This window comes from Musa acuminata, chromosome BXJ1-7 (assembly GCF_036884655.1).
Source record: "Musa acuminata AAA Group cultivar baxijiao chromosome BXJ1-7, Cavendish_Baxijiao_AAA, whole genome shotgun sequence".
NCBI classification, from domain to species: Eukaryota; Viridiplantae; Streptophyta; class Magnoliopsida; order Zingiberales; family Musaceae; genus Musa; species Musa acuminata.
In genome coordinates, this window is record NC_088333.1 from 4,284,952 (window position 1) to 4,298,604 (window position 13,653).

At 44.2% G+C, this 13,653-nt stretch overlaps 2 protein-coding genes, 1 long non-coding RNA gene and 1 pseudogene across 7 annotated transcripts; 1 reads left to right on the forward strand and 3 right to left on the reverse strand.

Annotated features, from left to right (window-relative positions):
- The first annotated feature begins 226 nt into the window (after positions 1–226).
- LOC103990537 (transcription factor JAMYB-like) lies at positions 227–1,458 on the forward strand. Its single transcript, XM_009409718.3, has 3 exons — positions 227–398; positions 576–705; positions 808–1,458. The coding sequence occupies exons 1-3, from the start codon at positions 227–229 to the stop codon at positions 1,322–1,324; spliced, it is 819 nt and encodes a 272-aa protein (XP_009407993.3). The 3' UTR covers positions 1,325–1,458.
- A 410-nt stretch (positions 1,459–1,868) lies between these two features.
- On the reverse strand, positions 1,869–3,957 carry LOC135678336 (probable glycerol-3-phosphate acyltransferase 3). The gene is made up of 2 exons (XM_065191015.1): positions 2,961–3,957; positions 1,869–2,877 (listed from the first exon to the last, which is right to left on the reverse strand). The coding sequence occupies exons 1-2, from the start codon at positions 3,621–3,623 to the stop codon at positions 2,026–2,028; spliced, it is 1,515 nt and encodes a 504-aa protein (XP_065047087.1). The 5' UTR covers positions 3,624–3,957; the 3' UTR covers positions 1,869–2,025.
- A 401-nt stretch (positions 3,958–4,358) lies between these two features.
- On the reverse strand, positions 4,359–9,007 carry LOC135678338 (uncharacterized). 4 transcript variants are annotated; one of them, XR_010514907.1, is made up of 3 exons: positions 7,005–8,749; positions 4,987–6,197; positions 4,359–4,659 (listed from the first exon to the last, which is right to left on the reverse strand). It is a non-coding gene; the product is annotated as an uncharacterized LOC135678338 (long non-coding RNA). The 4 variants fall into 4 exon arrangements; XR_010514906.1 differs by having other exon boundaries at positions 4,987–5,600; positions 6,109–8,725; XR_010514905.1 differs by having other exon boundaries at positions 4,987–5,275; positions 5,343–8,260.
- Positions 9,008–9,454: 447 nt separating this feature from the next.
- LOC108953324 (ubiquitin-conjugating enzyme E2 32-like) lies at positions 9,455–13,469 on the reverse strand (annotated as a pseudogene). Its single transcript, XR_010514908.1, has 4 exons — positions 13,145–13,469; positions 12,964–13,047; positions 11,041–11,200; positions 9,455–10,963 (listed from the first exon to the last, which is right to left on the reverse strand). The product of XR_010514908.1 is annotated as a ubiquitin-conjugating enzyme E2 32-like (transcript).
- Positions 13,470–13,653: the final 184 nt, after the last annotated feature.

Consider the following 13,653-nt stretch of genomic DNA (forward strand, 5'->3'; position numbering starts at 1 on the left):
CTGTTTAGCTTGTCGAACTGAGCCCTACTTGTTGACTAAACACTCGTCCCGTTGCCGCTTACCGCACGTCCATCACACCCCTCGTTTCCCATGCTTGTATCCTTTTCATCTGATAACTTCGATCTTGTCCCCGTTCATCCATCATCTCTCTTGTTCATCCTTGAACTTCCAGTCAAACTTATCCTTTGCTACGTAGTTATCAAAGCAGAAAGACCATGAATTAGGAATGGAGGTCCATAAAAGGCTGCTTGCTTGGGATGCAGAATCACCACCAAGCGAGGAGATGGAGCTAGAAGAGCTCAGAAGAGGGCCGTGGACTGTGGAAGAAGACATCGTGCTCGTCGAACACGTCACCGAGCATGGCGAGGGCCGATGGAATGCCCTCGCTCGTCGTGCAGGTACGTACCTCGATCAGCCTATTTGTGTTCGTGTTGTACTCGTTGAGCTTTAAGATAATGGAACTCTCGGTATCACTGGCATGTATCTTGTCAAGGTATTCATGATCGTAGAATGGCGTCTAACTCTTTGTTCCACATGCCCGTACTGATGTGATCTGCCATCCTTCTTTGGAGCAGGTCTGAAGCGAACTGGAAAGAGCTGCAGGCTTCGATGGCTCAACTATCTCCGCCCGGATGTTCGGCGTGGTAACATTACTCCGGAGGAGCATCTTCTCATCCTCGACCTCCACTCTCGCTGGGGAAATCGGTAAGCCATACTAACCTAATACATACAGCGTACATAAACACTGTATATACATCTATACGATACGTGTTATGCATTTATATGGTATGTCTATCCCCGAACAAGGTGGTCCAAAATAGCACAGTATCTACCGGGCAGGACTGACAACGAAATAAAGAATTACTGGAGGACTCGGGTGCAAAAGCACGCCAAACAACGCGACGCCGGCGGCGCAGCGCGGCGTCGGTGGACGCCCTGCCTTCCCGAACCAATCCATGCGGCCTCCTGCGTCTTTCCTTCCTCCTCCTACGTCGGCCCCACCGCCGCCCCGGGCCATCCTCCACCGCCCTACTCGTTCGGGCAGCCGGAGCAGGCGATCGCGGCATGCAAGGAGACGGCTGCGTCGTCGTCGTCGTCGACGACGTCGAAGGACTCGATTCCGACCACTGCACAGGGCGGCGGGATGATCGAAAGTGGCGAGGAGATGCTCGGTGTCGGTGGCGGTGGGGATGGGTGGGCCGAGTCCCAGCTGCCTTGTCCCCTGAATCATGACGAGCTTGAGAACGTCGGATGGGAATCAGAGGGCTTGTTGAGCGGTGATTACTTGTGGGCTGTGGATGACAGTTGGTCCATGAATCAGTAGATCTAATTGGATCTATCGTTGCAATTCGTCATGGAGCTGATGATCGAACGAGACGATCATAAGAGCAATTTTATGTTTGCTTAATGTTACTAGACTTAGCAGGAAGTCTACCATGGCTACATGATTCACCTGCATGCGCATCGTCTCCCATATGTGTGGATGTGATGGAAGTAGCAACGAGTCCCCACACACTTGAACAACAAGAGCACGGCATCTTGCACTGTCCACTCTCACAGTTTCTACGATTATCCACTCGTGCATGGGCTGGCGATACGCCTACGTGTGCTCCTGCACCGCGCTTGGCGTTTCTTACCGCCCACTTTCTACGCACGTTTGGGCTTCAAAAAGATTCGCGATGAGGTAAAATTAGTCAACAAGGGTTGACTAAGTATCAGTCCGATGGAGACGGATCCCAAGTCAAACATGAGCCACTCGTGCTTTGACCGATGGAATTATGAGGTGCCAAGTTGGAAACGTGCTTCTAAGAAGCAACGCGGGGTGTGACATTTGGTTCATCCGATATATTTTATAAGATGATAATTAATTTAGATGATAAAGACTTTGATGCTTTATTATATCGTTTTGATTCGATAATACATGTATTTTGTCTGCACAGTTGTCAACGTAATAGTGTTTCTTTTCTACTTCTGGTTATAGGGGGGGAGGGAGACGTGGAGCTCCATCGGCCCTTGGCGTCCCTCTCAAACACTCCCATCGTTGCTTGCGAGCATCAGATACTTATCTCTCCTGGTAAAGCTAGTGCATTCGAAACCCAAGCGCTTCCCAATCTCTCCCTGGAGATGATTGGCGATCTCGCAGCTGCTGCACTTATTCCCACCGATCCAGCCGGTGGCCACCTTCTCCATGAACTCCACCACGTAGCGAGGAAAGGGATTCATGAGGAAGCACAAGGGGTCCAAGAACTTGAGCTTGCTGGTGCTCGTGCCGTAGAACATGCTGACACGGGACTCCAGTGCCACCGGCACGACGTCCTCGCTTACCTCCGCGAACAGCGGACTGAACCGGATGAGGTACGGTTCGCGGCAGGTAGTCCCCTCGGGGCACACCACGAGCGCTCCTTCGTGGAGCAGCTTCTTCATCAGTCCTTTGTCCTGATCCCTGTTCCTCGTCAGCCTGACGGTCCTTATAGGGGACAGCATCTCGCTAATACGGCTGACACTGTACGTGGTTGCAGTGACATGGTGGCCGAGAGCAGCGGAGATGTAGAGGGGATCGAGGAGGGTGCGGTGGTTGCTGATGTAGAGCTGGCGCCGCGTGGCTTGATGGCTCCGCGGTGAGGTGATGACCCTCGAGTGCATGCCCATGAAGCACAGTAAGGGGACGGAGAAGATGTAGGGGAGGAAGATGAAGATGGCAGCTCGCGCGATGGCGAGGAGGAAGGCGAGGGGGATCCACAGGAACATGCAGAGGGTGGAAATTGGGGTTGGTCTAAAGGCTATTCTGCCATCATGGAAGATGAGGGGCTTGGGGTACTCTGTTCTTGGTAGAACACGCCATTTTCTCTTGTCTGCTTCACTCACCAAGTACACTTCCTGCAACGAAACAAATGTGATTTAGTACGTAATAGGCTATGCCGGTCGTGTCTTCGTGGAAGATCTTATAGGCTTCGTCTAACCTTGCAGTGGGAGAAGAGGGGAAGATGAACAGAGTTCGGATAGCCTCCAAATCCAATAACATCGGCTTCCCTCGCCTTCTCTCTTCCCAACAACACCTTTGAGGCCAGACTGTCCTTCTCCATCAACCCGGTGTAGTACCCACCAAACACCTTCAACTCCCTACCCACCGCTACCTCCACCTCCAAATACTCCCTCAGAAACCCTTCCACCATAACCGTCGGCATTGCGCTGACGCACACCTTCCTTTGGCTCCTCCTCAGGATCTCAAAGCCTTCCATGCCGACGTCCTCCAAGAAAAACTTGGGCAGCACAGTCCTCCCTAACTTGAACTTCTCCTTCCTCAGCCCACAGAAGCAGACCACTACCATGATCCTTAGCCTCATCTCATGGCCGAGACAGGCAATCACAGGGCACAATAGCAAGAGGAGAAGGGCCCTGAAGAACCCTCCTGCTTCGAAGGCCACGAGCATGAAGTATGGGAAGATGGAAGAAGACCTCAGAAGGCCTCCCTCCATGTGACAAACTACGGTTTGGCCAGAGAGCTTATCAGGTAGAGGAGGCCAGTTCTGAAACCTTATGTGGGTTGCATGGGCACTTCTGAGTCTCCGCAGAAGAAAACGATAGAAGTAGGCAAAGAACTTGGAGAAGGACTTCGATGCCATCTTCCTCTTTTCTCTGTGTCTTATCTAGCATGAGATTGACAAGGAGGCGGCTGGCATTTATAGAGCCATTCGGACCAAATGGCTGGCGAGTAGTTCAAACATGTCTACACTGGCCATCGCGGTTCTCTTCAGGGCCCTTTCTCCCATAGCAGTAGCAGCGAGAAGAGTCATCCATTGATCAACCACGGAGGCATTGCAAACGTGACCCACCCCGACCTAATTCTAGTTCGGACATTGATGGCGAGTAGGACTCCGTGGAAGTCTCGGTGGCGAGACGTCCGCCATGAATCGGGCAGATCAAATGATTGTGACGTAGGCGTTAAGACACCTCCATGGGAATTCAAACATGGAGAACGTGGTGTTACTGTAATTTATCTATTGATCAACTACATCTCACAGGAAAGAATAATGGCTGATGGCAAGGAAGGGAGAGGGAGATATTGCTCAAAGGAGGGGGATATTGCGCATAAGAATAAGAAAAAGATGAAGGCTTTGGCTCATAGGTTGATTGGTCAAACTGTGTCAGATATATATAGATCACATCAGTTATGTATTATGAGTTTGTAGCGTCAACATGAATTCTTGATAGTAATTGTAACTGGTCTTGCAAGCCTGTTCACAAGATAAATACAGAGCAGAATGAGAAACTTCAAAGGATGACTCTTTGTTGCAATCATCCAAACCTTGTGTTGTCCTACTCTTTATTTGAAATTTCAAATCTACTACACAACAAGATATCCCAAGGAATTTATTCCATCATTCATGTTGACAATAACACAAAAAAGTAGTTAGGCTTTTATAATTTGGAGCCCAGATGTCGTTGAAATGCAGAGTTTTTCTTTCCAAAGTACAGGAATTTGGCAAACAAAGAGACACATAAGTCCTGAACTTAAAGCACAGCAACAAATCTGAGGGCTGTATTAGCGGTGGATTCTTGGATCATGCTCGTTACTCTCATCATCAGGCCATCATGTACTATCTTCATCTCTTGTGCTGGTTGACTTGTGAAGCCGGAAGTTGGGAGGGAGTCATTTTCCTGCTGAGTTCAGAATTATGTTCATAGACAAACTAAATACTTTCATAATAACTATCTGAAGGTCGTGCCACAAGAGAGTAAAGAGCAAAGAAAAGAGGTGGAAAAACAACACAAGATGTGGCTTTCAAGAATGAAGGATTTAGTCAATGACTACTAACAACCTTGCTACTGATTAAAATTGTTTAAATTTCTGAAACATGAACCATTTTTCTTTGACACTGTGACATAAGCCACACACTTTGCAATATAAATATCATAATAGTCTGTATTTTATCATAGCAGCATTCCACGCTGCATAACCTGCAAGCAACTTGAAAGAAACCTAACCTTGATCACTTATTGCTTGGGCTCCACTGTGAGTGAATACTTGGCTGTCCTCCAGTTGACCAAGGAGAAAAAACTTTGGTATTAATCTTTATAGAAGACAAGGAATCTCTTTGTATCATTCTCAAGTTGAATCAGCATAAAGCATTTCAACTTTTATTCTTGATTATGAGGAAAACTCCATGAGGCCAGATTTGAATTAGCAATGCAGCTACCATGTGGCTTCTTTGGATGACTTCCATGCAGCAGAAAACCAATGTACTTGGCAAAACCACACCACCAGAAACGTGGACTGCCATAAGATGAAACAGATGAGCCAATTTGATCAGCTGGCACAACTCAATCAACCATAATCTCACCAGAAAAAGAAGGCATAAAGCAAAAAACACATGATAATGATTTGGAGACTGGATGTAGATGTCGCTGCAGGCTCTGCACCCCACTGTACACTCAGAAAAGTATGTTCTTGGAGGGGAGAAATGAAACGTAGACCTCTTGAGAAGTCCGATGGGGACTGCACTTGCACGTGGTAGCTTCTGTTGCACAGATCCACAGCCTGTTCTTGGAGGCTTGATAGTTGGTAAAAGCTCAGTTTCAGATTGAGACAACTCATGATCCTGTTGCAATGGCAAATCAGAAATGTATCATCATGAATTTATGATGGCCAGTTAATGCGCCAAAGCCATTCATGCATATAACTTGATGACCAATTTGCTTGATTTTTTGCAGTGCCAATAAACCTCCCTTGTCCATGGCTTTGGAATCTATACATCATGAAAAACTCCTGATGTATCCTGTCCTTTAAATAGCAATGACAAACTTCAAGCCAAGATTCTAATCAGATGAAGCCAATGACCCAGTCGATGGCTGGATGAAAGATGGAGGGATGTTTAAACGAAAGATGGAAGCAAGACAAAATGATAATATATAAATGCTCAGCTCGAAAAATAATCATGGAGGAGGGGAAATGAGATTATCCAGCAGATCTATTTATATTGCTATCAACTGAATAAACAGTTTCAGTTAAGGCTAACTATGCAAATGGTAGCAATTGAACCAAAATCTGAATCACAGGCACCCATGTGAACCTGATCAGTAAACACTGGAAGACTTTGTCATGCTTACACTTCTGAAAAGGTAAGGAGATCTGTAGTGAGGTTTATCTTCAAATTGATACACCAGCTTGTGTTGCACCTCAGGGTACTTCCTCTCAACTGCCAAAATATTTTGGTCAGTATACTGTGTTATTGAAGCATTTCTTCAATCAGTTACATTATTTGACATGAAAGCTGAAGAGCAAAATGTCATGATAGGAAAAGGAAAGAAGAGAAACCCAGACTCTAAAGAAGAGAAGGATAGGAAAAGGACAAAGATAACCAAATTATTCTACAGACTGGAATAGTTTCTTGCAACAATATTGAAAAACAGAGCAGCAACATGATGACATGATAAAGCGAGCAGGGAAAGAGAGGCTCTAAAGAGAAGCCCAAACTCCATGTGGAAAGAATCAGTTGATCCCATGGACAAAACAAATATACAGCTTCAGAGCAATCTACAGAACATACACAATTCAAAATGCATGTGGAATCCATATCATATATGAATCAGATAATGATACTTGTCGGATATTTTTCAGAAGCAAACCAAATAGAACAACTAATTATGAATTCTTTTGCCAATCAAGGTATAATTTTTAGAAACTTGACGATGTTATCTCAAAGAAAAAGCATGAGCCAACACCAGTCAGAATCCGCTCGTCTCGCAAGCCCATCAAATTGGAATGTAGATAACAAAGTTGAAACTAATAAAGATCCTGTTACTTTCCTTTGACATGACACCAGACAAACATAAACTTCAGCAAATTCAACACGAATAAGAGGGATCAACATATCCTTTCCATTCAACAAGAAACAGAGTGATCAAGATATCCTTCTAAGTAACAAATCACGAGGTGTGTTGTAGAGGAAACCCATCCGACGAAGAGATGGAAAGAAATTTCTGGGATGTTGATTGGAATCGACCGGATTCAGACTCTTCTTAGTTCGACTCCGGGATCCAACCGGGGAGCTTGCCTCCATAGCACGGGACACCGAGGAACCCTAAACCCTCTTCCGTAGCACGTGATGTCGAGCTACCCATTGATCCGGAATCGGGATCTGTACGGCTCATTCAACGCGTAATCTGCGTCCGTCACGCTTTACGAATGGTGTTAGATTCTGATTCGTAAGTAAAGGCCAACCCAAAAACCCAAGCTGGCGGCCGAATGGCCCGAATATCCAATCTTATTGGGCCGGATCGGGTTGTCTTGGGTTGGGTTGGAATCACGAATCTTCAATTGAACATAACATGGATTTGATCCGGTTTACAGAAAAGCCTAACCCGACCCGACATCGAATCCAACACGAACCTGACACCTACGGGTTTGATCCGTGGGACATTTGACAGCGAGCTTTGGTCGATTAATCGTGGTGTTAGTTGGTTAATGCGGTCATTAAGAACCCTACATTCGCAAATGTGGACCGATAAGAGGATTCTATAATCTCATGCACATAGATAAGAAAACATAGAACTCTTAGATCTTTTCTCATGCTTTCCCAACTGGAATCCAAAGAATACATGACCAGAGCACAGCCAACTCTCATTCTATACGCAACAGTCCACGATTTAATTGGAAGACATGTATCGACGAACGTCTAATTACATTCCCCCAAAAAACGAATCATTGAGCTCACAGCGTGATACTCTTCGCCACTGCCACTGCAAATTTACAGCAGCAGGAGGAGGAGGAGGAGGATCGACTAGTTATCGGAAACCTTCGGCGACAGTTCATCGAGCAGGATCTGCATCACCTTCACCTGCACCTGCAGGCACACGATGTAGTTGGCAGCCTCACGGAAGAGCCCGTCGAGCTCCTGCACGGAGGGCCCGTTGGGCACCAGCTCCTGCAGCACCTCGAGCTTCCTTTCGATGCAGCTCATGGCCTTTCTGCTTCGTGCGGTTCTCTTCTTCGAGATCAATGGCTTCCCGGTCCATCTTACGGTTGCACCACCAACCCTCTTGGTTCTGGCCATCTGCTTCCTTCCTCCGAGCACTCGGGCATGCATGGCCGGAGAACCAAGAGCAAACCTTCTTGAGATCGGCGTCTCGTCGCCGATCTTTTTGGCTTGCAGATGTAAATGGATGTCTGCAGAAAGAAAGAGCGAGCGAGAAAGATGGAGAGAGAGAGAGAAGAGGAGGGATTGCTACACGACCCAGTAACACACAAGGAAACTTATATATAACTGCGTGTGTGTGTGTGTGTGTGTGTGTGAGAGAGAGAGAGAGAGAGAGAGAGAGAGAGAGAGAGAGTGATGAGGTGGGGTGGACAGGGTTTGCTTGCGTCAAAGATCATGTTCTCCCAACGTACTGCACATGCATGCACATGATCAAATAAGGGAACAGTGAGGCACCGGCCACCGCTGTTCCCCGCGCCCCACCTCCGTGACCTCGCAAGAACACCCTGGATTATTCCCTCTCCCTTTCGGTTCACTGTATTCTGATTCATGGGCCTTCATCTCCTCCCCCGTTCCAGTTCAATACTGGAGGTGACAAAAGGATTCCCATCTTCTAGCTAGGTTGGCTTGTCGAAGGAGAACTACTTGGGTCGTCGGCCACCTTCACTTTGTGTTTTCCTACAGGGGACCATGATGGGTTTCGAATGATTAAGATACAAGATGTTGCAGCACCTCTGTACATGTTTGCTGATGTATGTGGAAACAAGGGAGAAAGAAGCCTAAATCTTGCTCACTGGGGATAAGGATGAGGGGATGTTCCCTTGTGACCAAGGTTGAGATGATGTGCGACTACTTTGTTTCTTCTTCTCTGTGAGATTTCTTAAAGATCAAGCTATATGATGATGTAGCAGCTTGTAGAAGCTTTTGTGGTCGTCATCTGCTCAATATATTAGTTCAAGGGGATGGACTGGAATGGACCAAGCAATCATGAATGTTTTGATGACTAAGAAGTATATGAGCAATGAAATTAGTGTAGCATTTTGTTGGACATGGATTATTAATTAACCAGATTTATGTTTCTCTCTCTCTCTCTCTCTCTCTCTCTCACTCATTCACTCACTCATTCTCACCCAATTCTAACACTTCACACTATCTTTTGGGTCGCATACACATGCGATGATACTTCATGTCACACTGCTGAGACTCAACTTTGTGCCAAGTACCAAGCTTTCAACCCCTATGTCTGGTGCAAGAAAAGGATATCCCAGACTCTTGACCCAGTGAAATCTAGCCAGGGCTTTGGGGAGGAAATGAAGCTTTAGTTAAACACACAGATGAAATGGCAGCCAAGTTGAAGAGTAATTCTGAAATAGAATGCATGTAAGAACATCTTCTTTCACAGTATCCAAATGAAACAAGACTCATCGTTTAAGGTTTGACACTGATGAGTCTGGATCTCTTGTTGGCCATGAGCAACTGGTGCTGGAGACAGCTACCAGATTAGACATTATTTGTATCATACCAACATACTGTGTTATTGTCTTCAAAAAAATGGAGACACTAGACAGGTGAATTACATAATGTTACGAGCAATCAACATAGTAATTTTTGGACTTTAAGAATGTTTTGTTTTATTGATCTAAGAACGCAAACTGCAGATTGTTTGATGTCATTGCTGTTCAACAAGTGACGGTCAGCCAAAGCTACAAGGAAAAGACTTGGCCTTGCAGAAACCTGCAGAATGGTCAGCAGCAAACCAAGAAAACGATAATATTAAGGTGACGGGCATCAGAGACTCTTTGAATTGCTCTCTGTGAGCAAATCATGATGCTTGGTGGCTTGAATGATTGCTGCTCCTATCTGGAGGTGTCTTTTATTGCTCATTGAGGACTGTGCCAATGAGTGCAAGTTGGCTTCTTCATCCACAAAGTTTCTTTCAACCTAAAAAGAAACACTGATCTGATTACAAAGGAGACCAACAAGGGTAAAGAAAAGGGAAGATCACTACTTACCAATAGCTCATGATGTGTACTGGAAAACAAATTCTAATGGTTGGCTTAGCAAGAGAAAATTACCTCAATGACTAATTTTTGTGCTGACCTCTGCATTAATTCATACTGAAACACTTACATGATGTTTTTTACGGACTCAGATTGATCCTCTCAGTGTTACTGGAGGGAAAGAAAGCAAAGCAATGTGCTATCTTCTCTTCTCGGTGCTGGCTGGAATTTACTGAACATTCTGAATAGCAATTTGAACCATCAATCAACTTATGATTGTCAAGCTGTGAAATTAGCTGGAAAATCCATCATTAAGCAGACCATGTAAAATTGCATCAACATTGTTACCACCACAATGCATTGAGGACATTCGTTAGAACAGAGTTGGTAGGGAACAAGATTATCCACTGACTCATGGAATATGAACAAGATATGCATGCCATTCTATGGCCAGCAACAATGTTAACCAAACAAAAGCCAGAAGAAAAAGGAAACAAACTTTTTATACTGCAAAATATTATCATGACCAAGCCGTGCCACGAGACATACAAGTATATGATGCATCCATGTATCGAGCATGCACATTTGACTTGAGAAACTTCTATACTAAGACTACCATGATACCGGTGGCCAACCCAATGGCAGCCAAAGTGAACAAGCATTCATCTAGGAGTGGCATCTGAACCCTTGCCTCACGTCTCTGAGGCCGCTCATTTGTGACTGTTGCTGGTACCCTTCTTGAAATCCTCACTCTGAAGCTTATTCTTATGTGGCCAGCTGTGGCATTTAAACGAAGTTCCCTCACATCTTCTACAGGCCTATCTGGTTCTGGGACTGGGGGCCGCTCAACTGGTGCTACAGCTTCTGAACTAGTAGGATTTGTTTGAGGGTCCTCACTCAATGGAGCAATTGGTTGTTCATTGATGGTTAATGGCAATGACAGCTGAGGAACAATTGGTGGTTTGCTAAGCATGTACTGATGAATTTAAATCTAAATCAACATAAGGATCATTAACATCAGATCAAGTGATAAAATCTAATTCAAAAGAGACCAGAGTATCCATCATCTATGAGTTTCTGCCACTCGGGTGCCAAATCTGGGAGCTGCTTCCCGTGACCTAATGGCAAGAACATGCCTTTCTTCCTTTGTGTATTCTAGTGACCCTAATGCCCCATCAGGTTTTGTTGACATGAAAGCAATTAGGGCTACTGAGGCTGTCCGAACTGAAAAAGCAAGACAAAAGAATTGCATTAATCAAAGTATTTTAATAGACCGATGGCTTGTGAAAAAACGGGGACATATAGTGAATTGAATATGATATAAATGCAGTTTAAGCAATTAAGTGGCACATTTTATTTTTAGATTTCTCGAAAGGTCCTTAGCACTTCTTTGGCTACTCTCGGAAATTGGGGAAATATGGAGGGAAAAGATTTTATTTTTATTATTTACATAAAATTTCTCTCCTCTTCTGTTCTCTAATTTTATCAAACCAAACATGAGAAAATATTTTATTTCCCTTCATTTCTCACCTTGCATCCAAAAGGAAAGAAAGTAAAAATCTCTTCTCTTTTCTCCAAGAGTTATTATCAAAAAAAAAAAAAAAGATTGATAGGCTAAGTTACAATTTACAAACTGGCTCATGTACAAGTTGCAAGCGACAATCAACATGACGCAAATATTTACCAAGAAATTAAAATCTTGGTCCAGTGTCAGTTTTAACAACCGATCAGACTGACATGAAACCTTGCATTCACCCATAAGCCCATTCAACTCCACATATCACTTCCTATGCAAAACTTGCGATGAAGAATTTTGATTACCACATTTTCATGAAGCAAGATCAACCACTTGTCCAAATGTAAAGAGCATGAGTACATTCCACAAACCAAAATTTGAACTGTAGATCCATAATTTAGGCAAAAATTCCAACAGAATAATTATTATCCACAGTAGGTAAAATGCCAAATGACATGTTTATAAACAAAAGCAAATTAGCATAGCACAAAGCTCGTGTAGTATACTAACCAGGAAATAAGAGCAAACTACGAAAAATTGGTGCTCGACTGCATCAATTGCTGCCTAATAATAACATAAGCTGGAGTACAATGAGTACATAATCTTTTGCAAATAAGGCAACAGATACAGTTCTGATTAACAAAAAATGTGGGAGATTAGAGGCAAGCAACAAAATAGGGTGCAAAAATATATGGGAGAAACCAGGTTGAGATCAAAGCCAATTTCACCCACTTATGGTTTTAGAAAAATAGCATTTAACCCACCTGCAGTTAGGTCTGTCCATGCCATGGCATGTCAGTATCCATCTGTAGTATTACCACATGTGATAGCCATGTGAATTGGGTTTTTAATCCCTAAAACGGTAGTAAATCTCAAATTTGATGGAACAAGGAACCTAATTACTACTACAAGGAGCTTTATCCCATCATATATAAGAATTGGTCTCCAGACCCAACTCCATGTGCCTTTTATGCATTTAGACATAACAGCAAGCAGGTAACGACAAGCCTTCGAGTGGAGAGACCTAGGCCCAAGTGGATTTAAAATCATTTCTTAAACCATGTGCTGGCAGTATGAATTTGTATAACACCACATACGGGCAAATTTTATTTTTCTTTCCATAAAGTGAACCAATTTATTGCAACTATAACCAAAAGATATGTAATATACATATGCTGTGGTTTCTAAAAGTGGTATTTCTACAATAATTTATGAAGTGCAATTAGAAACCTAATCATAGGCCTCCATTATCATGGTTCAGAAGATAATCTTTGCATCCACGATAATTCCATTTTAGAATGAATCACCATAAACATGTCATGGATCAGGAGATAGTGTAAACACAATGGAACAAAGAGTGGTTGTGCATCTTGTTTAGTTTCAAACTCCATCTTTGCTTCCAATACAAGATTGTTTTAGAATGAATCACCAAAAATATGCAAGGAAATATACATAAAAATGTGGAACATACCACTCCATGATGCTGTCAGTGTTGAGGATGACGATTTGATATGCTTAAGCAAATCTTCGTTTGTGTTTCGAATCGGCCATTTGGCTGAGACGAAGATTGGGGAACCAATTAAACGAATGAGAGACGCAAATATGAAAATACACAATTTCATGAAGAAGTTATTGCTAAGAACAAAGCTTACAGTTAGCAACATGAACGCAGGAGGTTTAAAAGGGTAATCTGCCGGTAATTAGAACCTCCCATGATATACCCCTCCCTCAGAAGAAGGGCAACCGAGGGTTAGCGTTCCGGTCAGGGATTGGGAATCATCACCTCGAGCGGAAGGCTCATGAAGTCATCAGAGGCATTGGATTGCATCTCCTTCATCTCCTGAAGGATCCGCTTTACCGCCGTGTTCTTCCTGTTGTACTTCTCCTCCGCCATAATACGCCGGAGGATCTGCTTTTCCTGCACTCTGTAAGGAGGCGCAGCTTCGGACGTCAGCGCATGGATCAAACAGGGTTAGCTTCGATGTATCGACCAACGTTTTTTCGGCACCTGTCCATTTGGACACACGCTTATATAGGCCACGTGGTGGAGTGTGATGGCTCAACTGCTACTTATTGTGTTTGCTAACTTGTAGCCAATCGGGAAGTTCGCCTACTGGTACGTAACGTTACATGTGGGCGTCAGGATCGGCTTCCCTGTCCG